Consider the following 23,661-nt stretch of genomic DNA (forward strand, 5'->3'; position numbering starts at 1 on the left):
TGAATGACAACAAACTAAACTCATAATATTTTAGTAACAAATCTATAAAACAAAATGATATGCAACTGCATAAATGAGAAAGTGGAAAATAAAGCTCAATATCAGAATTTCTTTTTGGGGGAAAATTTTCAGAAATAAAGATTCTATTAATTACAGGAAATTGTGGTACTGATAGCTTAAGAATAGTACAGATATGGCAAAGGTTTCAAGGAACATGCATCATCAATCAATGTTCATTCCAGAGGCCACACAGGATCAGAACTCTTGTATATGGAAAATGATATTGTACAAATTCCTATTTTTATAGACATCAGAAAGGAATATATGAATAAATGATGGCAATATTTCTAACGAATTTCACAAAAGAAAAACTTTGAGACAAGGTCAAGAAAAGCTTTATTCAGACATCACAATTCTAATTTTCATCAAAAACTTTTGAAGTTGAATATTCATGGAAAAAACTTCAAGAATTTTAACAGATTACTACCTCTAATTCTTCTCTAAAGAAAGTTCAAAGAATATATTCTTTCATTTATAAAAATATATGAGGGATGAAAATATTAAACCCATCCCTGCAATTTATTTCAATTATTCTAAAAGAAAGTAATTAAGTATTTTGGTTAAAAATTTGTAGGTCATATAAGGGAGTAGAAAATTTTCAAGGAGGGCATTATAAAATAATTATTGATTCAGTTTAGTGATGTTAAACAAGAACTCTAAAGTTAAATAAATGAATCAATGACACAAAAACTGAATATATGATAATGAAAACAACAACACTAGCAGCTAACATTTACGTAAGTGCTTTACTATTATTATCTTATTTGATCCTCATAACAATTCTAGATGCTAAGTGCTATTATTACCCATTTTACATATGAAGAAACTGAAGGGGGAAAAAAAGATTAAGTTTCCTAATGAGTGGTTAAGGCTGAATTTGAACACAGATCTTGACTGCCCAAATGTAAGTAACATTCTAATGAAAAAAGCTTGTGGGAATCAGGAAAAAGTATTAATGATGGGAGAGAATTGTTGAAAATTGAGGCAGTAGATGGGAAGCAACTGAAGATTAGAGATACAGAAGATAGGAGGTGAAAGGTTTAAGTGGGGAAATTAGCTTAGCTAAGGAGTCATCAAAGGACTGCAGTAAAAAAAGTGAAAAGGGGAAAGATGTCAAGAAGTTTCAAGAAGTAAAACAGAAAACAGGGAGTAGATAGCAATGTCTTGCTGAAGGGCCAATTGAGATTATCTAACAAATTTGTAGTGGATATAGTCAGTATGATGATAGATAAAATCCATCATTCAGTAGCAGATGACAAGGAATAGAGAAGGTAGGAGGTTGGAGTAATCCTATGTTAGTACTTGAATGACAACAGGACAAACATAAAAGAGTCAAATGGAATTCAAAGAGTATAATGTTGAGCTAATGCTCAACTCTGGGAAAGGAAAAAAGTGAAAGGAGAGATAAAATTATAAACTTTGCAGGGAAACAGGATTGGAGGAAAATATACAAATAATAATAACTATGAAATTTAATAGAGTGAACTCTCCTATAAAACAGAAGTAGATAACAGAGTGGATTAAAAACGGAATCCTACAGTATGTTTTACAAAAAACACATGTGAAGCAGAGACACACACAGACTAAAAGTTAAAGGCTGGAGCAAAATATATTATGCTTCAGCCAAAGTACAAAAAAGCAAGGGTAGGGTCTGGTTTCATACAAAAGCAAAAGCAAAAATAGATCTAATTAAAAGACAAGGAAGGAAACTACATCTTGCTAAAAGGTACCATAGACAGTGAAGTTATATCAATACTAAACATATATGTTCCAATATCCCAATTCTTAGGAAAGAAGTTAAATGAGTTACAGGAAGAGACAATAGGATAATATTAGTAGAAGACTTCAATTTTGCCCTTTTAGAATACATCTAACCACAAAATAAAAAAGTATTTAAACAGAATTTTAGGAAAATTAGATGACAGATTTTGGGAAAAAATTAATAGGTATAAGAAAGGAATTTACATTTTTCTCAATACATATCACTTAAAAGAAAAACTGACTATGTATGATGGCAAAAAAACCCATCTCATAATGTATCTTTTTCAGATCATGAAGTTAATTGGAAACTAAATAATCTAATCCTAAAGTGGACAGAACAAATCATAGAAACAATTGTCAATTTCACCCAAGAGAATAACAATAATGAGACAACATACCAAAATTTATGGCATGCAGATAAAACAGTTCTTAGGAGACATTTTATCTCTCTAAATGCTTACATGAATAAAATAGAGAAAAAGGAGACCAATGGATTGGGGGCATGCAACTAAAAAAAAAAAAAATTAGAAAAAGAACAAATTAAACCTTAAATTCCAAATTAGGTACTCTGAAAATCAGAGGAAAGATTAATAAAACTAAAAGTGAGAAAACTTAACTAAGAGCTGGTTTTATGAAAAAATCCATAGATGGATAAATCTTTGCTTGATTTGATTCTAAAAAAGAAATAAGAAAACCAAATTATCACCACAAATGAAGAAAAAATTAAAGAAACATACTGTCCAGTGCCAATAAATCTTACATTTTAACTAATGGATATTTATAAAAATATAAACTGCCTAGATTAATAGAAGAGAAAATAAAATATTTAATCCCATTTTAGGGGGAAAAATTGATAAGTCATCAACAATTACTACTCCCTAAGAAAAAATTTTTAGGCCCAAATGAATTCTATCAAGCATTTAAAAATTAATTCCAATACAATTTCGAAAAACAGGTAAAGAAAGAGTCCAGCCAAATTACTTTTACAACACAAATATAGTGCTAATATCTAAACGAGGAAGAGCCAAGGGAAAGATGTTGGAATCCTTACTAACTGCTAACTAATTAGAGTTGATCTAATCTTACAAGAAGATTTTGGCCAGAACCTGAAACAAGGTACTAAGTAGAACTAATTAATACAATGCTTGTGTTCACACCTTTACTCATTGGAGTTACAAGTATGCCAGCTTCACAAAGTAAACTTTCTAACTTCAAGGGAGTCCACACCTCCCTTAAAGCTCTTTGGGCCAGAGAGCACTATGGGAGAAAACCCATAATCCCATTCTCTCAGAAGAGTCAGATAAAAGGCCAGCGATGAGGGATCTAAGACAGAATACATTTTTTCCTCTTGGCTGGCTGGTCGCAGAAGAGAGTTCAGCTGGACTCGAGAGGAGCGACTCTGGTGCAGAGAACACTTTGACGGATTTCAGTGGAGCTACGCCAGAAGCCCTCTCTCCACGGCAAGTTGGTGGCTGGGCTCCCCAGAAGGAGACAAGAGAGACATTCCATCTCTGTGTTGGTTGGAGGCTGAAGAAAGCAGAGGCAGAGGCTGAAGGACAGAACCTTTGGATTTGGAGATATTTGGAGGGCTCTAAGTCTCTAAGCCCTGTGTTTTGAGAAGAACAAGAACTCCAACATTTGAACTCATAACATTTGGCTGCTCGAGCTTTGCGCTTACAGTTTGGGATTACAAAAGAAGAAGCTAGGAGCATAGTGAAAAGCTATACAGCTTGCCTTCCCTTCCACGCTCCTACACTGCCTACAGGGAAGAACCCTCATGGTTTGAGACCCAATGAAATCTGGCAAATGGATGTGACCCATTATAAATCTTTTGGTCATCTGTCTTTTATCCACGTTGTAGTAGACACCTTTTCAGGATTCACTTTTGCCATACCAGCAGCAAAAGAGACAGCCTGAGTGGTCACTGAATTTCTCATTCAAGCATTCGCAATTATGGGTGTGCCACAAGAAATAAAAACAGATAATGGACCGGCATATACCTCCAAACATTTTGAACACTTTTGTGCACAGTATAAGATTTTACACACTACTGGCATACCCTTTAATCCTCAAGGTCAAGCAATAGTAGAAAGAAGAAACAGAGACATTAAGACACTCCTCCAAAAACAAAAGAAAGGGGGAGCCACAGGTAACCCTAGAGAACTTCTAAATTTAGTTCTCTATACCATTAATTTCTTAATCTTTGATAAAGATGCACTGGCTCCAGCAGACAGGTTTTATAACCCACCAGAAGAGCAGTGTCCAGTGCAAGCAGCTCCACTATCTTTAGATAATCGCCAGGTGATGTGGAGAGACTCAGAAAGTGGTGAATGGAAGGGACCAGATAGGCTAACTGCTTGGGGGAGAGGATTTGCTTGCATCTCTACATGTGGAGAAGGAATCAGATGGGTGCCGACGAGCCGCATTCGCCTTGTCCATCGCAGAGAGATGGAGCAGACCCTTGAAACAAAGGAGAAGACCCAAGAAATATCGGGTGGTTCTGTTGCTGATTGTGCTCACCATTGAAAGAGCATAGCTGATAAGGAGACTGTTAAAAAGACTTTTAAAATCTTCAGGAATCTTTGGATTTCCTAACACAAGATGAAACTGTTTTAGTTCTTGAAAAACCAGCAAGAATCATTGGATTTCTTAAGATGAAAAATTGTTGATGAGACTTTTGCAGTACTTCAGGGTTTACAGGAACTATTGGATTCCTGGCACATGAACTAATGGACAATGGATTCCTTATGGACTATTTCTAGGACTTATGGACATGTGTAAATTTTCAGGTTGATTCATGTTGTTACATTACTACTAGCCTGTGTTATATTGCTATGTGCTTTTGTAAATTATGTATAATGCCTCCCATATTGATGGATTTATGTATACCATGTATATCTGTTACAAAGTTCTGGCCCATATTGATGGATTTATGTGTACCCCTTCAGAAACCCACTAATCTGATTAGATTTCCTATTTCCTTTGGTGTTTTCATCTAACAAAAGAAAGGGGGAGATGTTGGAATCCTTACTAATTGCTAACTAATTAGAGTTGATCTAATCTTACAAGAAGATTTTGGCCAGAACCTGAAACAAGGTACTAAGTAGAACTAATTAATACAAGGCTTGTGTTCACACCTTTACTCATTGGAGTTACAAATATGCCAGCTTCACAAAGTAAACTTTCTAACTTCAAGGGAGTCCACACCTCCCTTAAAGCTCTTTGGGCCAGAGAGCACTATGGGAGAAAACCCATACTCTCATTCTCTCAGAAGAGTCAGATAAAAGGCCAGCGATGAGGGATCTAAGACAGAATACATTTTTTCCTCTTGGCTGGCTGGTCGCAGAAGAGAGTTCAGCTGGACTCGAGAGGAGCGACTCTGGTGCAGAGAACACTTTGACGGATTTCAGTGGAGCTACGCCAGAAGCCCTCTCTCCACGGCAAGTTGGTGGCTGGGCTCCCCAGAAGGAGACAAGAGAGACATTCCATCTCTGTGTTGGTTGAAGGCTGAAGAAAGCAGAGGCAGAGGCTGAAGGACAGAACCTTTGGATTTGGAGATATTCGGAGGGCTCTAAGCCTCTAAGCCCTGTGTTTTGAGAAGAACAAGAACTCCAACATTTGAACTCATAACAGAAAGAAAACTATAGACTAATGTACCTAAAGAATACTGATGCAAATATTTTAAATAAAGTTATCAAAGACATTGCAGATTATCATTACAATAATACCTTATACCAAGTAGGATTTATATAAGGAATGCAGATTAGTTCAATATTAGCAACAGAAATCATATTATTATTTCAATAGATGCAGAAAAAGCTTGGCAAAATACAACATCTATTTCTTTTTCTTTTTTTTTTTAAATAGCTTTTTATTTACAAGTTATATGTATGGGTAATTTTACAGCATTGCCAATTACCAAACCTTTTGTTCCAATTTTTCCTTCCTTTCCCCCCACCCCCTCCTCTAGATGGCAGGATGACCAGTAGGTAACATCTGTTTCTAATGAAAATACAAGATTACACAGGAATACATGAAGCTTTGGGAAAGAACTGAGGGATAGAGAATATAAAAAGGATTATCAAGAACAGATTTAGCAATCATAAGATATAAGGAAAAATAAAATGAACTTGTGATGGAGGTGGAACCAAGATATGGAGTAAAAGCAGGGACTCACCTAAGCTCTCCCCCAAACCTGTTCAAAAACCTTTAAACAAATTCTAGAGCAACAGCACCAAAAAAGAAAAAAAGGACAGAGTGAAACAATTTTCCAGCCCAAGACAACTTAGAAGATCAGGATGAAAGATCTGTCACACCAGAATGAGATTGAAGAACAGTCTAAACCATGTCAGTATAACCCTAGCCCTAGCAAACCAGGACCTCAAAGCAACTGAATCAGTGCTACCTCTGTGGTAGCAGGGATGGTTTCTAAACCTCTCAGTCAACAGACTTCAAAGCACAGGCCAAGACAGCATAGTCCCAGCACCAACAAGCCAGGAACAGGCTTTGGGAACCAATGAAATCAGCAGTGGCAACTTCTGGAGTTTTCAGTTCCAGACAAGAAGGGGATTGCGCAACAGTCTAGAAGATTACAAGGGTCTCTTTGCTAGCACTAAGGCAAAACTCTGCTGTTTTGTCCATAGTCTGATGCAGGCCATAGGTTGAGGAGCTTGCAGCCACAGTACAGTAAGCACCCTCCTTACAGTTTCAGGACAAAAAAAATGCCAAGCACTCTGGCCACAGCACAGGCTAGAAAAGTAGTAAACCTTTCCTTAGATCATGCCAGTGTGAATAGATGGAAGATTCCCCGTCAGTAATGAATAATGGATGACCACTTGTTGTGTATATTACAGATTATGCCTCTTTGAATATAGATTGTATTGGATGACCTTTCAACTGACTTTGGGTGATCCATAGTGATATGAAAGATATAACTATGCACAATGGAAAAAGAAATTTTTTGGGCAATTTTATGCACTCAAACAACAGCAAAAAGAAAAATGAATTGAATTCAAAAATGACTAGGAAAATAAGATGGAGATATATGAGATTTGGGAGATTTTTCAGCATTACTGTCAATGAACCCCAAATACCTGCTGCTGGAAAAACCTATTTCTAATACCTTACAAAACAAAATTGCAGTGGCTCAAAAGAAATATGAAATGAGCAACTTTAGAAACATCTCCACTCCAAATATTCACATGAATTATTTGTGCCCAAATCTTCCAAAATCACCCACTATTAGACACACTGTGTTCTTGACCCTGACATAGTGAAGTCATTTTGGTCTTCTTTGAACACTAAGGACAATCCAACTACATCTCCTGTTCCTATGGTAATGACTGCAAACAAATACTATATCTTAAAGAATTAAAATTTTGCCAAGAATAAACAGACTGCACTATTTAATTAAGGGCAACCTGTATATAAGAAGTAGCATTATCACAAAGGTAAATAACCAAAAAAGGATTGAATATTCTCTGGACAACTTACTCCCCAAATTATGAGAAATCACATAGGATTCAATAAAATTAATTTTGTTTTGTTTTTTATTAAAGCTTTTTATTTACAAAACATATGCATGGGTAATTTTTCAACATTGACCCTTGCAAAACCTTCTGTTCCAAATTATCCCATCCTTTCCTCCATCCCCTTCCCTAGATGGGAAGTAGTACAATACATGTTAAATATGTTAAAATATGTTAAATCCAATATATGTATACATATTTATACAGTTATCTTGCTGCACAAGAAAAATCAGATCAAGAAGGAAAAAAAATAAAACCTGAAAAAGAAAACAAAATGCAAGCAAACAACAGAAAGAGTGAAAATGCTATGTTGTGGTTCACACTCAGTTCGCACAATCCTCTGTCTGGATGTAGATGGCTCTCTTCATCACTGAACAAATGGAATTGGTTTTGAATCATCTCATTGTTGAAGAGAGCCACCTCTATCAGAACTGATCATCGTATAGTCTTCTTGTTGCTGTGTATAATGATCTCCTGATCCTACTCATTTCATTTAGCATTAGTTCATGTAAGTCTCTCCAAGCCTCTCTGAAATCATCCTGTAGGTCGTTTCTTGCAGAACAATAATATTCCATAACATTTATATACCACAATTTATTCTGCCATTCTCCAACTGATTGGCATCCATTCAGTTTCCAATTTCTTGCCACTATAAAAAGGGCTGTCACAAACATTTTTGCACACTTGGGTCCCTTTTCCCTGGGATATAAGCCCCATAGAGATTCTGCTAAAGGGTATGCACATTTTGATAACTTTTAGGATTCAATAAAATTCAATTCATTTCAACAAATATTTAGCAAGAAAGACAATGCATGAGGTAGTCATGAGCTATATTAGTAGAGGGAAGACTATAATGAAATCATGAGTCCATCAAAAGTATAATGAAAGAAGTACACATAGGACCAAGTCTAAATAAAAATACAATGATTAATTGGTTAATAAAATTATACAAATTCAAGCAGTTTGGAGTTTTGCCCAAAGAAGTTACTAAATTATGTATAAATCACTGATCCAGAGATACATTATTAAATCTATATTGCAAAAAGATACAAGAAAATGAAAAGGGGTATTTACACATACATGTCAAAAGACTGGAAATTGAGGGTTTGTTCATATATTGATGTATATATGTATATGATGTATAGGAAGAAATTGTGATATGTGGATCAAATGTACTGGGACAGCTAGATGGTGCAGTGAATAGAGCACTGACCCTGGAGTCAGAAGATCTAATTCAAATCTGACCTTAGACATTTAACACTAACTAGGTGTTTGTCCTTGGGCAAGTTACTTAACTCAATTGCTCCCCAAAATAAAAATAAAAAGAATGAAATGTACTGCCAACAGAATTGGAGGAGGGAATCATTTCAGAAAACCCTGGAAAGACTGATTTTAATCAGGTTCTGAAATGAAATAAACTGATGCAGAGTAGAGTAAGCAGAACCAGGAGAATAATTTATAGTCTTAATAACAATGCTACAAAAATGAATTACTGTGAAAAACTAAGTACTTGGTTCAATGTGATCATCAATCATGATTCCAGAAAACTAATAATGAAGAATGTTACGCCATCTTAATGGGGAGGCAATGGATTAAACATGAAGAACGAGATACAAATTTTTGGACATATCTGGCCAATATGGGAATTTGTTTTGATTATTATTATAATCAAATAATTATTATAAGTGTTTTTCTTTTTTTGTTGTAGAGGATGAAGGTGGAAATTGAGGAAAAAGATAAATGTTTTCCATTGAAAAAATAGCAAAAATTGAAGTAAATAATACTTTTATGTAGAATTTTCCCTTCTTTTTGTAAAATAAAACATTAAAAACATTACCAGAGGAATTAATAACAATAATATTCATATAGTCCTTTAAGGTCTGCAAAATGCTTTTCAAATATTTATCTCATTTTATCTTTATAACAACTTTGGAAATAGGTGCTATTATTGTCCCCTTTTTTATAGATAAGTAAACTGAAATAAATGGAGGTTAAAAACTTGCCCAGGATCCAGTAGATAATAAATGTCTGAGGAAGGACTGACCTTAGTTTTTCCTGACCCCAACTCTATCACACTATCCATGGTACTTGCTACTGCTTTTCATCCTTTTTGATTTCACTTTGATATTTTATTTTGCCAGGTATTTTTCATTGAAAATACATTCTCTCCCTCCCCTAAAGCAAAAAGTTCTATACATGCCTCTTGCCTCTCAATAGTTGTTAGGATATATGCCATGTGTACTGTTAGATAAATACTTAAATATATGGAAATTGAAAAGTTTACGCTGGATAAAGCATTGCAAATTTTGACATGAACATTCAACAGGTACATCTTTACCTGACAACTGTAAGATAACAGAAAAGGAAAACTCAGGAAGAAAAAATAATTATCACTGTCTTATATCTATAAAGATAGCTGTGTGGCCTTCCAACACATCACTTAATTTACTAGCCTCAGAAACTCAGGTGTAAAATAAACAGTTAAACTTAAATGATCTCTACTTTCCCTTTCAGGTCTCAATTTATACTTTAATGGATGTACATCAGGGAGAAGTGAAAGAAAACAAGAGTAAAGAAGGGAGAGATCAAATATATATCTAAGCATGTGTAAATGAAAATTTTCTTACCTCTCAGGTTCATTTGATGAGCAGGAGTTCCACTGGACTCCTCCTTATTTTTATAGCAAGAAATAGATGTATCTTTAAAAGTACACCAATACTGCTTATAACCTTTTAGTGTCAACTTCTTAGGCCTGTGTATAAAACACAATTCAGGAAATTATAAAAATTATCAGCTTATTAAAAAAGCAAAGTTCTACCAGACAAATTTTATATAAAAAGACACTGTATTTGTTTTCTAAGCTATATTCTAAACTACTTCTTAAAGTAAACACATTTTACTTTTTTTTTTTTAAGCAAAATTCACAAGAAATGAACAGGAAGTTGAGTGGAAATGTTTACCAAAAACCAAATAATATTTCCTAAATTGAGTGGATGTCCCTCAATTGGGGAATGGCTGAATAAGTTATGATATATAAATACAATGGAATATTATTGTTCTAAAAGAAATGATCAGCAGGCTGATTTCAGAAAAGCCTAGAAAGACTTTCATGAACTGATGCTGAGTGAAGTAAGCAGAACCAAAACAACAATGTACACAATAAAAAGATTATATGTTGATCAACTATGATAGATTTAGCTCTTTTCAACAATGAGGTGACCCAAGACAATTCCAATAGATTTGTGAAGACAAGTGCAAGCCACATCCAGAAAGAGAATGATGTAGACTAAATGTAAATCAGAGCACAGTATTTGTACTTGTTTTTTCCCCTTCTTTCTTGTGTTTTTTTCCCCTTTTGATCTGATCTTGATTTTTGTGCAGCATGACGAATATTTAGGAAATATGTTTAGAACTGCATATTTAACTTATATTGGATTGTTTGCTATCTTAGGGAGAAGGGAGACAAGGGTAGGAGAGAGAGAAAATTTTGGAACACAATGTTTTGAAAAAGTGAATATTAAAAATTATCTTTGTATGTATTTGGAAAAAAATACTATTATTAAATAAATGTTTTCCTAAAAGTAAGAATCAATTTAAAGAATGATAAAAACAATAGGGAACATTTATGCTATGATATATTTGATAGATACAAAACATTTTATATATATTCTTTTCTGATCTGACAATCCTGTGAAGTTAGAACTAAAGGTATACTTCCATTTTGCAGAGGAGGAAAAAAAAAAAGCTCAGAGAAGTTAAATGGTTTGCATTTGACCACAAAATTAGAAAATATTGGAGGCAAGATTTTAATATGTGTCTTCTCTGGTTCTAATACTCTTTCCGTTACACTATAAATTCTGGATGGAAGAATTTTATAATGAAAAGAGGTAAATGATTGTAATAATCATCCAAATAATTTCAGATTTAAATCCCTGAAGGACAGTAACAATTTCTGGATATGAACTTCCTATCATACTAAAGTTAATAAAGATCATTCCTTTATGAAGAAGTTTGATTATTTAACTGTAAAATACACTTCCAGTGATTAATTTTCTTTAAATTTGTAGTAAAGTAACTATATTCTTATATTATTAAAAAGTATCTAGGCTATTTAGTTCAAGAACAAGATGCTAATACAGCCAAAGTAATAAGCTAAGATACCAAATGAACAAATTATCGTTAAAGAATAGTCTTCCTGTGACTCTTTTCAACAATGAGATGATTGAGGCCACTTCCAATGATTTTGTAATGAAGAGAGCCATCTATACACAGAGAAAGGACTGTGGGAACTGAGTGTTGATCACAACATATATTTTCACTCTTTTTGTTGTTTGCTTTTTTCTCATTTTTGATCTGATTTTTTTTTCTTGTGCAGCACAATAAATATATAAATAAGTATACATATATTGGATTTAACATATATACAGATATAGATTTTTTTATTATAGCTTTTTATTTACAAGATATATGCATAGGTAATTTTTCAGCATTGACAGTTACAAAACCTTTGCTCCAATTTTTCCCTTCCTTCCCCCCACTCCTTCCCCCAGATGGCAGGTAGACCAATACATGTTAAATATGTTAAAGTATATGTTAAATACAATATATGTATACATGTCCATACAGTTAGTTTGCTGCACAAGAAGAATCAGACTTTGAAATAGTGGACCATTAACCTGGAAAGGAAATAAAAAATGCAGGCGGACAAAAATAGAGGGATTGGGAATTCTATGTAGTGGTTCACATTCATTTCCCCGAGTTCTTTCGCTTTGTGTAGCTGGTTCAATTCATTACTGTTCAATTGGAACTTATTTGTTTCATGTCATTGTTGAAGAGAGTTATGTTCATCAGAATTATAGATATTTTTCCACATGTTTAACATAGACTGAATTATTTTCCTTCTAGGGGAGAGGGTGGAGGGAAGAGAGGGAAAAATTTGGAACACAACATTTTGCAAGGGCCAACACTGAAAAATTATCTGTTCATGTTTTGAAAATGAAAAAATGGTAATAAAAATTAAAAAAAAAAAAAAGAATAATCTGTTAAGGCGAGTGAGTAGTTTCATAACTGTAATTTACAAAAGGAAAATCAGACAAAAAAAAAAAAAAACCACAAATCTGTGGGATGAAGTATTTGAACCTATTCTCTACCTTTACCAGCTCTTCTCTGATGAAGTCTTTTATTCTCTTGACTGACTCATTTCAGTCCCTAGGCAAGCTTCTAAAGTGGCTGTTCATGAAGAGGTTGGGGGACAAGATACCCTGCAATATTGCTGAAAGGGTGGTAGTCTGGTCTGAGAAGTCTTATAGCTCTTCATTTACTTCTTTGTTATATTCAGTAGTTATGACCAGTGCTTTTTATGCTGTCTTATCTCTATTTTCCTGACTCCCAGGTTTTACAACCTTGGCTCTTGTTTGGAGCAAAAGTCTTAAGGACTTCAATTTGTTGGGAAGAGAGGTCCCCAGAAAACTACTGAGGAGTTAATTTGCCCAAAATCACCCATACCATATGGAAACATGGGGTTACCACAGGTCAGCTTCCATCTTCCCTTGTCACAGGGACCACCTTGCAGATAACCAAGGGGTAAATTTCAAAAGATTCAACCTTGCATTACTTCAACTTTGGGGCCTGCAGAGTTAATCTAGGTCTGCATATAACCTGATGAGTTAGTCTTCAGTAATTTTATTTTTTTCCTGAGAGAAATACCTCCTTTCTTTCTAACCATACTAGTTTGAGACTTCTCCACAATGCATTCTTTCCCCAGTTCTCCATCCGCCAAATTACTCCTACCCTCCCTCCAACTTTTTTGGTTTTCATTTGAGCTTTGTCTTCCCCCATTAGAAGGTAGATTCTTTTATGGTGATATGTTTCTTAGGTGAGATTTTTTATATTAGGGTTTCCTAACTATTTGGGAATCATGGATCCACTCTGGCAGTCTCATGAAACTTATGAACTCTCTTTCAAAAATAACATTTGTTGTCTATGTTCAATTAAAGGAAATGCTAAATTTTAGTTAGAGTTTGTGAAAATAAAGATGTAAGATTTTTTCCTATCCAAATTCATGGACTTTATGAAATCTATTTTTCAAAATTGGAGTCAATCCTCTCAAACCCTGCTGCTGCTTTATCAACTAAGTTTATATAATATTCTTCATTATTTTTGCAACTGAGGCAAAAGGAAGGTCCCAAAAGAGAGAAAGAGATAATGTAATGGCTGGTTGACAGAACAGTCAGAAGACACCACATTTATTGTTTAAGTTCACCTTATTATTTTGGCACAGGTCATGGCATCCCAAAATAACACCAAAGATCACTGACCAGAGGTCACCCCACATAACAGATAAAAAAATAAAATATGATATAAAGGCAAAATGTGAACATATGCTATTGGAAAAATGGCACTGATAGACTTGCTTAATGCAGGGTTGCCACAAATCTTCAATTTGTAAAAGAAGAACAAACAAAAAACCCAACCCTACATTACCTGCAAAACACATTAAAATGAAAGGCAATAAAACAAGATTATTCCTCTACTGTGGAAAAGGGACTAGCCTTCTATACTACTATAGCCTACTATAATCTACAGGGCAGGCTGAACGTAACTGAAGCAAGGAACCCTGACAGAGAGACAGAATAAGCATGTGCCAGAAAATTCAGTCAGGGAATGTCAATTTCACTCCAATTGTTGCTAATCCTGCATTCATGAACTCTTGCTTCAGGCCAACATCCTACAAGGTAACCTTTATGGAACTTAGTACTTCAGCAAGTGCTGATACTATAATTTCCTCAACAACTGCTATTGAAGGCCCAAAAAACAAAATCCTCTTTAGCAAAATTCTTGATACTGTCAAATGGCTTGGAAGGAAAGAAGAAAGAGAGAGGGAAGGGAAGAAGGAGAAAGAACAAAGGAGAAGGGACAGACAGACACAGACACACCTACAGAGCATATCTTAAGTGCTTTATTAGTATGTGTTAGGCACTGTGCTAAAATCTGGGGATAAAAATTTCAGGCAAGGAAGATAATCCCAATCCTCAAGGAACTTACATTTTAATGAGGGAAGACAACATATATAAAAGGGGAGATAGGAGCAATGAAGCAAGTGAGAACAAGGAGATAGAATTTAGGGAGTTAGGAGGGAGAGTGAGAGGGAAGCCATGTCTGGAATCTTTCCCAAAATGGTTGCTGAGGAAGGGAGTCATTAAGGAGAAGAGAAAAATCTGTGGTTGGAGTTTTACTAGGTTGAAGAGAAGGAAGAAGTGAAATTTGGATTTTATATAACTTTAACATTGGAAATAACATTTAAGAAACTGCCTTACTAATAGCTGTTGCTGTTGCATCCTAAAGTATATTTTCACCTGAATTGCAGCTGAAATCTTCTTTCTGTATTGTCTCCAACATTAGAATGAGTTCCTTGAAAGCTGGAATTTTTTTCTACCTTTTCATTTGTATCCTCAATATTTAGTACAATGTTTTGTATGCTGGCATACTTAAGAAATGTTTCTTTTGGCTATATGCCAAGTATATACTTATTTTCCTCTCTGCTACTTTACTATTTTCTGAGGCAATGCTATTACTAATATACTTCAAACCCTTCTGGTCACAATTTAAATTTTTTCTTTAGTATAAACTACCCTATAACAATAGTCCTTTTGTCTGCCACTTTTTTCTAATTGGCAAGATAATCAAGAACTTGCTGGTTCAGACAACATTTGTACTGTTTTGGTCTACTCATTGGAATGGTTGTTCAAACTTCCATAATTGCCAATTTATTTAAGAAATGGCAATAAAAATAAGTATTTTCACCTTTTATATTTTTGAGCATCAATGATGTGTTTCTTTAAATAGGACACATAGATCTTAAAATGTTGCAATTCATAATTTTTTCACCTTTATTCCTTTCTTGGAATTTGCAACTGATTCTGACCTTTGTGCTTACTAGTTATAAGTAAGTGTTATATAACTTACCAATTTCCTATTTCCTGTGAGTTAAGAAAATAAATTTCACCCTTCATAATGATAGTTTAGTCTTTGCCACATCTAACGCCTCCTGGTGTTCTTCCTGAATACAACTGGTGATGATGAGGTCTTCAATGTTCTTCCTTGTGGCTGTCAGTTCCATTGGTAGCAAGATTTTTAAATATTGATATTGTTTATTTTATCTAGTAGTAGATCTGCTAGTTATTCACTGCATAAATATCTTGCATTTAAGTACCAACAGTTAAATTATTGTTTACAATCTGAAAATTCTATGACTTATTGACCGTTTGCGCTCATTTCTGCCATTCTGCCACTGTCACTAAAAAAGTAGAAGAGAACTAAGGGCTCTTTTGCAGTTTTTTGTTTGTTATGTGAGTTGCCAAGCAAAAGAATTCATTAGTCAATCACTGGTAATGAGTAACTCTTTAGTACAACCTAACACAATAAAAAGTTTTCAATTCTGCACAGTGGAAAAGAATTCTTTTACCAATGAAATGATATATCACTGATACACCAGCAATTTGATAATTTATATGATTTAAAAGTTATAATTAAGAGCATTTTTCTTTTTCCTTATTTCAACAATTATTTTACAGATGTACCTTGCCAGCAAAACAAAAGATTAATCTTAAAAACAAAACAAAACAATTTTACTTACTTGAAAACTTTAATGTAATCAGCCAATTCAGGAATGGAAGTGATGTCTCCCTAAAAAGAAAAATTAAAACAGCTTTGTATAAATTTGAAATTTAGTTCTAGTTTTCTGGTTTCTAAAACAATATTGCATCTGATACAAGAATTATCTCAGATTGCATTATAACTTTCTGAAGATACGATGAAATGGGGTTTTTCCATGAACTGAATTACTTTAAATGTTAAGATTCCTTTCTAAAACAGAAAAAAAGGGAAGTTAGCAGTGAAAATTTAATAGACTGGTTATTTCTATGATATAAACTAAAATAAGATTATTTCAAAACTTTAAAATTTTAAACTGAATTTGGATTTTTATATGAACAAATTAACCTATAAGCATTTATTAAATATTCATGATTTGATAGGCACTGTGTTATGGGTTCTAAAAAGATACAAAAAGACTAAAGTGAAAAAAGTCACTTCCCTCATGGAATATGGAGAGAACACAGGAGATAGATCACTTGGGGAGAATAGGCACATATTTTAAACTAAAAGCTTAATTCTTAGAGTTTTCTAAGTGTCTAAAACTGCAAGCTGAAAGTTTTCTCATTTAGTTAATTTTATTTTCTTATAGTAGTTAAGATCTACAACTCTTTAAATTAGGTGAAATTAAATTTTCCTCTGCAAAAGTTTGATTCAAAGGATATTTAATTTATGAGTGTGTTAAACATGTTGGAAACAATGCAGAAATAGTAAGACTTTTGGAACACTCTGTATGAGCAAGGTATTCTCTATGAGCACACCTTTCCTTCTTCCTTGCCTAAAAAATTTAAGCTGCCCATGATTTAAGTGATTAGGACTTTTAAAAAAAATCAAGATTTTTGGGACAAGTAATTAAATCAGGTCTATAAGATTTGACTATGATCTGCTCAGGAAGATTAATTCTAAAGTTCCTGTTAATAATAACAACTAGAGCTAAATCATAAGAATTTATTTATGAAAATGGAAGAGCTTAGATGGCATTTCAAGATCAGTCACTGTCACAAGACTTTGCAGCAAGATTATCCTTATGTATCCCAAAATGAATGATCAATGTAGATAACGCAAGGAAACAGTAAACATATGCTAAATTTATGCTGCAAAAATTTAATACTTTGCAAAACCCAGACTGCCTGACTAGAATCTTTCATGGGGTTGACACTACAAATCCTTGTAGTACAGTTACCAATATCTTATTTGCTGAATCTACTGGACTTTTCAATTTTAATTCTTTAATCAATTAATAAATATTTATTGAGCACCTGGATTAATATGAGGCAAAATATAGTCTCTACCTATAAGAAGCCTACAATCCAAAGGAGAAAATATGTAAAGAAATATATACATATAAAGTAAGCTATATGGGTTAAATAGGAAATAATTAATGGAGAAAGGTATGAAAATTAAGAAAAATTAAGAAAGGTATCAAATCAAAAACTAGATTTTTATTAAGATTTAAAATAAGCCAGGGAAGCAGTAGGAAGAGCTGAGGAGGGGCAGGGTTCCAATTACGGAGGAAAGGCTAAGAAAAATTCATGAGACAAGAGATAGAGTATCTTATTTGTGGAAAAGTCAAAAAGCCAAAATTACTGGATCAAAGAGTGGAGAGTAAAGGGTACAGCAAGCAATTATGTGAGACACTGGATAAAGTGTCAGGCCTGGAGTAAAGAAATTTCATCTTTCTGAATTCAAATCCAGTCTCAAGACATTTTACTACCTGTATAATTCTGGGCAAGTCACTTAAACCCTCTTTGCTTCAGTTTTCTCTTTTGTAAAATAAGCTAGAGAAGAAAATGGCAAATCATTCCAGGATCTTTGCTAAGAAAACTCCAAATAGAGTCACAAAGAGTCAGATATAACCAAAACAACAGAACAACAAAAGGGATGTCAGGAAACAGGAATAGTAGGAATGAAGATATGAAGAAATATGAATATTAAACAGAGCATTATTTTGTATTCAATTCTAGAGGAAACAGGGAATCACTGAAGTTTACTGAGTAGGGATAGGGGCAAGAGTGCAAAGTGATTGGACCTGTATTTTAGAAAAAAATCATTTTGGTGTCTGAATGGAAAATGGATTAGAATGGAAAAAGACTTACAGCAGGAAGATCTATCAGCAGGCTATAACAACAGTCAGATATGAGATGATGAACTAGTGGCAGTGTCAGATGAAAGAAATGGAGGGGGAAAGGGAAGATATTTGAGGAACTAGGAGTATGGTGCTGCCTTTTACACTAATAAGGAAGGTAGAAGACAAGTAAAGTTTAGAGGGAAAGATATTTAGTTCCATTTTGGACAAGTTGACTTTAAGCTGTTTACTAAACAAACAATTTGAAATGTCAAAAGATAGTTAGAAATGCAAGACTCTGAGGTACGATAGGTAGATTTGAGAATTATCAGCAGAAAAATGGTAATTAAACCTATGGGAGCTAATGAGACTCCAAAGTACGGATGAAGTAAAGAAGAGAACCCAGAACAAAACCTTGAAGGTGTAATCTGGAAGAAGATATGGCAAAGGAGACAGAGAAGAAATACTAAAGAAGTAGGAATAGTATCCTAAAAAATTAGAGTAGCAAAGTGAGAATGATCAAGAAGAATGGCCTCAATTTTTTCAGTAAAATATGAAATAAGTTGCTTAGCAGAGAGACTGAGGAAAGGGAAGCCATAGCAAATTTGAAAAGGAATGAAAATGTACGGAAGAATTGCTGTGAAAAACAAGATAGTGAATTAAGAAAGGAGGGACAGTATGATTACCTAAGGATCGCCTAGTTCAGGGGAGTGCAACAAAAACTTATAGTGGACCTATTCAACATTTATTGTGATTTTTTTCCCTAAATTTACCCAGTAGCTTATGTGCAAGAATAAAGGTCAGTGAAATAAGGCTGAGGCATAGCTGGGCATAATCAATGATATAAGGGGAATGGGGACTCGAGAAGAGGATGGCATAAAGTTGAACTGGTTCATCAAGGAATCAAGGTGGGCGAAAAAGGATAAAATAACTTGTTTAGTGAATATGGCTTAGGAGAGAAGAGAAGGGGACAAGGAACTGGAAGTCATAGTGCTTAATAGGGTTTTAAAAGGAGAGGGAGAAGTAAAAAGCCAACAGATTATGGTCAGATAAGGGGATTTCAGAATTCTTGAATTTATGGATGATGGGAACTACAAGAAACAGTCATTTCCCCTCACCACCTCAGTGTTCCAAAGAACATCTAAAATAAAAGAATGGCAAGATTTGGAAAGAGTTTTAAAATATTTTAATAGATATGGCCATACCTGATACGCACAATCTTTGCTCTACCTGCAGTGAAAAGCTTTCAAACTGAAAAAGCACTAAACATACATATTATGCCAATCATATTATCAGCACTGCTTTCAGTCAGCCTATAGAAATGGATTGACATATTTTTATTGGGTTACAAAGAATAATTAACTTTTTTTCCTACTTGCTACATAATGAAAAACAAATTAAATATAAAGCAAGATACCAACTTTTCTCAGTAGCACTTTTGTCTAAACTTCACTGAAATAAGTTGACAAAAAGCAGATGATAATAATAACAGCAATTACTTAGCACTATTATAAAGTTGCAAAGTGCTTTATATTATTTCTTTTTCATTTGATCTCATTGCCAACTTGTAAAGTTGTATTATGATCTCTAGTTTATAAATGAATTTATTAATGTTTGGAAAAGATAAGAAATGTCCCTGGCCGCACAGCTAGTAAGAACTCTAATTAGTGTGGCAACTAACCATGACTCTGGAAAACCAATGATGAAGCATGTTACCCTACTCTTAAAAGAAAGGTGATGATCTCAAGATGCAGAATGGGGTATACACTTTTGAATATAACCAAGGATTTTACTTCACTTCTAATACATTTATGGATTGTGGGATTCATTTCTATTTAAAATTGGCATGGTGGAAATTTGAGAGAAAAAATAAATTGGAAAAAAATCCAAAACAACACAATAAGAAAAAGTGTCAAAGGTAGAAATCAAATCTTGTCCTCTGCTTAGTCAAATGCTAGTGTTCTTTCTCTTAATCAATACTGTATCACAAACATATATACTCATAAAATACAGCAAAGTTCTACAGAAAGAAAGCATAGTACTGTGTATTCATAATCAATTTTACACTGTTCAAGTAAGCAAAATTCAGACATACCAGAATAGTTGATGTTTTGCCTCCTTCCAAAGTGATCTCCAAGTCAGAAAGGGCAGCATCTACTTCATCAACTTCTTTTTCACTGTTGTTTAAATGATTTTCTGATGACATGATTGACAGCTTATTGATATGATACTAAGAAAAGAAATTATATATTATAATTTCCTCAATACTTAAAGAGAATCAAAATAAGCCCACTGTACATATCATGTGTTTCTGTTTTCAAAATATACAAATGTTTTGTGATTTGCAAATTGTTTCTAAATCAGTAGAATTTAAAATCAATTCAGGAATTTTAGGGCCAAGGAAGGAAATTAAAGGAAGAATGCCCTAAACATATTGTCTAATTGAAAGATTACTGGAAATATTTTGGGGAGGCCTAGGGTGTAAATAGAGACAAGCAATTTATAATAGCTAACATTTATGTAGTGCTTTAAAACCTACAAAGCATTTCACAAATGTGTAAGGGGAGGAGAAAGATGAATAACACAGGATAGTTATATAGTATATTTATATGGTATTTTAAGATATGAAAAATATTTTATATATATTGTCTCATTTTATCCTCACAACAACCCTGGGGGATAGGTACTATTCTCCCTCTTATTTCACTACTGAGGAAAGGGAGGCAGAAAGAAGTAACAGGCTCCCACAATCTGAGCTGAATGTAAATTCAGGTGTTCTTGACTCCAGGTCCAATATTTTATCCCATCAACTACAATCTATATCAGAAGTTTCAAGACATATAAATAAGTCCAGGAAGAAAATGCAGAATGGAAGTAGCCCAATTACTTCACAAAAGGTTACCGTACTTTAACAATCCATCTTTCAGAAAGGCAAAACCTCCTGCCTTGATTCACCCTTAATTCAATATAAAAAACACTGTTATCAAATGAGATTTTCTTAGGATATTATCAACTAGATGCAAAAATGGTCATTTCCCTACAAACAAAAGTGTGAAAATAATTTTAAAATTGGGTGAGATATTACATGTGCAAATCAGCATGTTTTTTATATCTATTAAATAACCTCTCCCAAGTAAAATGACAAAATGAATAGGTCAATTTACACATTAAAATGCTCAAATTTCTATTCAGAAATAGGTCATACAGAACTTTATCTTCAAATTCATTAATAGCTAACAAAATATTTAAAATGTAGAATTTATGTCACAAAAATGTTATTTTTTACACCATTATCCTACTCAAGACAAATAAAAAGTCAAGTTTAATGACTTTTTAAAAAATGCTACACATTAAAAAAAAAAAAATTTCTTCTTTCTACTTACAATTCTCATAGCAAAAAAAGAAAAACAGACCCAAATATTTAAGATCACTCTTGCAGGTTAAAAAATAAATCAAAACAAAGGGTAATTATTAGTCATTTCTCTCACCTACCTGTAAGGCTGCAAACATCATCATTTCTTCTTCTGTGCATTCGATTTCTTCTAGTAGAATAGCCCATTTGGACTGTTCATAAAGTTGGTTGATTCTAATTGCATCATACTGTAGTAAATGAAAGCACATTTAGTACATTAAATTTAAAAAAGGACTTTATTTTTTAATTTTTTTTTTTTGTTATTATTATAACTCTTTATTTCCAGAACATAGGCAGGGGTAATTTTTTACTACATTATCACTTGCACTCACTTCTGTTCCAACTTTTCCCTTCCCTCCTTTCACCCTCTCTCCCCTAGATGGCAGGCAGACACTAATTATACATGTTAAATATGTTATAGTATAGCCTAGATACAATAGATGTGTACAAAATCGTACAGTTCTCTTGTATGCAAGGACTTTATAACTAGCAAACTTAATTTTTAAAAGCCAGTGGGAAGCTCAGATGTTTCTTCTTTCTGTTTAACAACTGATAAACTAACTGTTTTGGGGACAATGTGCTTTCTTTGATTTTTATTCAATATAAACTATTTGAAATGTTAAGAAAAAGCCCCAAAGTTTCCTGATATATGCATATGCCTTCCACTTGTCTTTCTGCCAAAAACATTAAAAAAAAAAAAAAAAAGGACTATGACAACAAATTGGCTAAAAAGTTAGTGTTGTTTTAAAACTTGTTATAGCTTTTGAAATTTTAGCTATACTTTTCCATGAGTAAAAGTTGATCATGTGGCTTGTGGTAACAGAAGTACAATTTAAAATATTAGCATACTTGTTGACTTCTGGAAACAAATATCAGTAGCTTACCACATCAGAATGAAGCAATGAATGAGAGATTAATGATTTTTTGAAAAATCACTGCAAACTGTCAAAAAGCAGAGACATAAAACAGCTCTCAAAAACAGCAAGCTACAACTAATCAGAATGTAGACTATATTTATCTATACAATCTCATTACTAAAGTAATAATAATTTTAAAAGCAATTTCACTTTAGAATCTGAAAAGACACATTTCTGTGCATGTGTATATATTTTTATGTGTGTATGTAAGTTAAATTGACAAAAACATTGGTTTTAATTTAATACTAGTTGCCACCCAAATTCAGTAAAATTATTGTGTCAGTCACTTTTAATTCAGAATATAAAATATAATATGGTGTATACATATATTGGATTTAACATATACTTTACTATATTTAGCATGTATTGGACTACGTGCCATCTGAGGGGAGGGGGGAGTTGGAACACAAGGTTTTGCAAGGGTCAATGTTGAAAAATTATTCATGCATATGTTTTGTAAATAAAAAGCTATAATAAAAAAGAGTATGCAATATGGAATATACAATATATTATATGTTGTATAATTATGTTTATTATGCTTTTTATTTATGTATTATATATAAATATATGTTATATATTCTTGTTACATAAGGATATATAATATGGAAAGCTATAAAATAAATCAAAATTACTACCAACATTGAAAAACTATAAATTATATATTTTAACCTATTTTTACAAGTACATATATAATTCAATATCTGAATTGCAGTTCTGATATCACATTTGTATAGGTTATTTTAGGGAAAGAGACTCATATAGATGAAATGTGAGCTTTGGAATAGGGAAGATCTTTCTTGGTTAAAACGCTGTTTCTGAAATATATATTGGTTTACTGGACTCTTAAATTCTAAATTTAAGCTTCAATTTCAAAAGGCAGATCTCCAAAACTGTAAATTTCAGAATAGCTACAGTTCTTCATTGGGGAAGAATTTATTCATCAAGAACTTGCTGAACCAATAAAATTACAAGTTCTAGTCCACGTTAGTAAAAAATTGTCCAAAATGAAATCTAGTTGTTTTAAATAAGTAGGGGTAGAGATAATGGGAGAAAGAAGAGTCTTCCAGAATGACTGGGAATTACAAAATAAAGATATGCTGGTATGAAATGAATAATAAGTAAATCAAGTTCTGATATCTGGCTCTAATTCATATTTTGTTGGAGAAACAAAATGCTAGCATTTTACAGAAAGGATAACTTTCTCAAAATGTGTTTTTTTCCTAGATGACAGAGGCAAAATAGATTTTTTTTGCATTTGCATTACAA

The 23,661-nt window shown here is 33.3% G+C and overlaps 1 protein-coding gene and 1 long non-coding RNA gene across 5 annotated transcripts in view; both read right to left on the reverse strand.

Annotated features, from left to right (window-relative positions):
* The window catches only part of FERMT2 (FERM domain containing kindlin 2), a 130,113-nt gene that overhangs the window by 11,384 nt on the left and 95,068 nt on the right, over positions 1–23,661 (reverse strand). For all 4 annotated transcript variants that reach the window (XM_051977958.1, XM_051977959.1, XM_051977960.1 and 1 more), the window contains 4 exons: positions 21,559–21,666; positions 20,162–20,296; positions 15,985–16,034; positions 9,977–10,101 (listed from right to left, as the gene is read on the reverse strand). In XM_051977958.1, coding sequence (XP_051833918.1) covers positions 9,977–10,101; positions 15,985–16,034; positions 20,162–20,296; positions 21,559–21,666 — 418 coding nt within the window. The remainder of the gene's footprint in view (positions 1–9,976; positions 10,102–15,984; positions 16,035–20,161; positions 20,297–21,558; positions 21,667–23,661) is intronic.
* Positions 379–9,966, reverse strand: LOC127549710 (uncharacterized). The gene is made up of 2 exons (XR_007950694.1): positions 5,365–9,966; positions 379–3,384 (listed from the first exon to the last, which is right to left on the reverse strand). It is a non-coding gene; the product is annotated as an uncharacterized LOC127549710 (long non-coding RNA).

The sequence above is a fragment of the Antechinus flavipes genome, chromosome 2 (assembly GCF_016432865.1).
Source record: "Antechinus flavipes isolate AdamAnt ecotype Samford, QLD, Australia chromosome 2, AdamAnt_v2, whole genome shotgun sequence".
Taxonomy (NCBI): domain Eukaryota; kingdom Metazoa; phylum Chordata; class Mammalia; order Dasyuromorphia; family Dasyuridae; genus Antechinus; species Antechinus flavipes.